This window comes from Penaeus chinensis, chromosome 38, assembly GCF_019202785.1.
Source record: "Penaeus chinensis breed Huanghai No. 1 chromosome 38, ASM1920278v2, whole genome shotgun sequence".
NCBI classification, from domain to species: domain Eukaryota; kingdom Metazoa; phylum Arthropoda; class Malacostraca; order Decapoda; family Penaeidae; genus Penaeus; species Penaeus chinensis.
Genome location: NC_061856.1, coordinates 28,681,245 through 28,683,744, shown reverse-complemented (window position 1 = coordinate 28,683,744; position 2,500 = coordinate 28,681,245). Strand labels below are relative to the sequence as shown.

General features: G+C 39.3%; 1 protein-coding gene across 1 annotated transcript in view; it reads right to left on the bottom strand.

Annotated features, from left to right (window-relative positions):
- Positions 1 to 2,500, bottom strand: part of LOC125046027 (codanin-1-like) — a 19,666-nt gene that overhangs the window by 6,668 nt on the left and 10,498 nt on the right. The window contains exons 8-10 of the mRNA XM_047643621.1: positions 2,168 to 2,352; positions 986 to 1,395; positions 1 to 104 (exon numbers count right to left, since the gene is read on the bottom strand). The exon at positions 1 to 104 is cut by the window's left edge and continues 48 nt beyond it. Of these exons, the coding sequence (XP_047499577.1) occupies positions 1 to 104; positions 986 to 1,395; positions 2,168 to 2,352 (699 nt within the window). The remainder of the gene's footprint in view (positions 105 to 985; positions 1,396 to 2,167; positions 2,353 to 2,500) is intronic.

Here is a 2,500-nt window from a genome sequence, read left to right as displayed (position 1 = left end):
AACATTTTCATTCTCATTATTTTTTAGAGGGGTTGTCATAGGACTCTCTAGCATCGTAACTGTCATGAACTTCGATGGGGTCTTCATTGGTGATATGGAAAGGCCTAGAAAAAAACAAGGGAAAAAAATTAATTGCACATGATCAAATCAGAGAGAGAGAAAAGTCAGAACAATATCTATACTTAGATTTCGTACTCAGAGAGAGAAAAAGAGAGAGAGAGAGGAAAATCTTTTTAAAGGAATACATGTTATTTCTGTCTCTCTCTCTATAACACTTCACTCTCACTCTCTCTCGTCTAAAGAATCAAAATTGAGCTAAAACTAATTCTAAGTAAATTTGTATCAAGTACATATATTAATTCTGTATAGCATATATTAGCTTGTTTGGTCTCTTTAACAGACAAATAACATTCACTCCTTGGGAGATGGTCCCCGGAATCCATTGGATCCAGGTGATGTAATCGTTATGCCATGAAAATAATTTGGCTGGGGGCTGGGTGATTGGAATATAATGTCAGGGAAATATTTGGCAGAACAGAGTGTATTACAGAAATTTGAATAAGGCAAAAATTATTACTAATCCACAGAATTGTAGACTACCTAGTGAGATGAAATGGAGTCTGAGCAAGAAAAGTCTGGCCCTACATTCCACACACCCGGGAGTTGTCAATGTAGTAAGCCTAAAGCTCAGATTTTGAGATAAGTGTGGACAGCAAGGCACTTGGATCCAACAGGTTAAGACAGTTTACTCAATGCCACTGGGAAAATGGCAGGTATGTACATGCCATGCCTGCTGGTTTATGGCTAATAGTAAAGCAATCCACTAAACAAAACAAAACACATGCACACACACAATTAAGTAAGAAGAGATCTCTTTTATACCAATTCATATTACTAGCTAATCCAAAAAATGTATTTAAATAAAGTTAACTGAAATAATACAATTTCCTTTTTGTTTTGTTCTAACTTCAAACGCAGTACGTACCCCTACACATGTCCTTGGAAGGTGTCTTTGCCAAAGCACTGCTTAGGCCCTTCTTGGGAGTGAACCTCTTGGAGGGGGAGACATCCATCATGCCCAATCTCTCCATCTCATCTGCTAAGTCCAACCCCTCCAGAGAGCTGTTATTCCGACTAGCACTGGGTATCAGCATCACTCTCAAGCAGGGTATACAAAAACGGCAGTAGTTGTTATTGATGACCTCAATGTTCTGGCTGTACTCATTGCGGTCAATATCTGCCTCGCTCACATCCGTGAAAAAGAGACCAGCAGGAAAATTGGGCAGGTCGAAGAGCCATCCGAGAAGGAGCTTCAGGAGGAGGCTGTTTGAGGGAGACAGTGTTTTCCTTCCTGATTGGGTACAGCAAGTAGTGCAACCTGAGGAGTTTTGGAGTCTGGAATAAGGAAAAGAGGGAGTTATTTACTTTAATAATTATGTTATTCAAAGGATGCTTAAAAAAATATTATTCTTATTCAAGACTTTTTCTGACTGACCCATCTGATCTGGATGACATGACCATCACTTCATGAAAAAATTTGGCTTGAGGGGGAGGTGACAAGAATATGCTGTCATGGGAGCCATCATGAGTGTTTTGGCTAAAAGCCAGGGTGACAGGGAAGTGTTGCCATGAGTGCACAAACCTCTTGGGAGAGGGATTAGACTCATTTGGCAATTTTGCATTATTTCCATCGATAAACGAGTGTGGAATGTAATGTTTGGAAAAATAAAAATATGACGAAAAGAAAAATATTCAATATTTGCATTTTTCTTGCACTTATAAACTACCTAGAAAGATGATAGGGAGTCTGTGCAAAGAAAACAGTCTATTACCATCTGGATAATGCAAATCAAATGACAAATATGGACATTGTAAAACAGCAGAAAAAGCTAAAAAAGCTTTTGCATAAAAATTGAAAATAACATTGCATATGGAAAGCACAGAGTCTTGTCACCACACCGCCTACAAGCCATGCACCTGGCAGAGCAGCTGCTCATGGTACCCTAATGCCCAGATTTTTGGCCATGAGATTAAAGTGAAGCAACCAGATCTAAGGGGTTAGCTTCTCAAAAACCTAATAAAACCCAACGAATAACTCTATATAACTATGCAAAATGCTACGGTATGAAGCACAAACAATAACATCAAAAAGGATTAAACACACTACCTCCCAATATAAAGCAATCTGAATATGGCAATGAGGGTCATGACGACAGTGAGGTAGTGTTGGGAATGGAGTGCTACGGGGTCCACTAGGCTCAGGAACTCCACCACCCACGTCACACCAACCACCAGTCGCCCGGAGGAGGCACACTGACGCAGGGCAGCATTGATGTTAATAGGGGGATGCACCTAGAAAGATGAATAGGACATTAATTGAATTTGTGGCCTTTTATATGGTTCACTAGAAAATAGAAGTCAGTATAAATTGATAGACATTTCTGTACACTAAATAATATATACAATTATAGTGATCAATGCCATTCTACAGTAACCATGA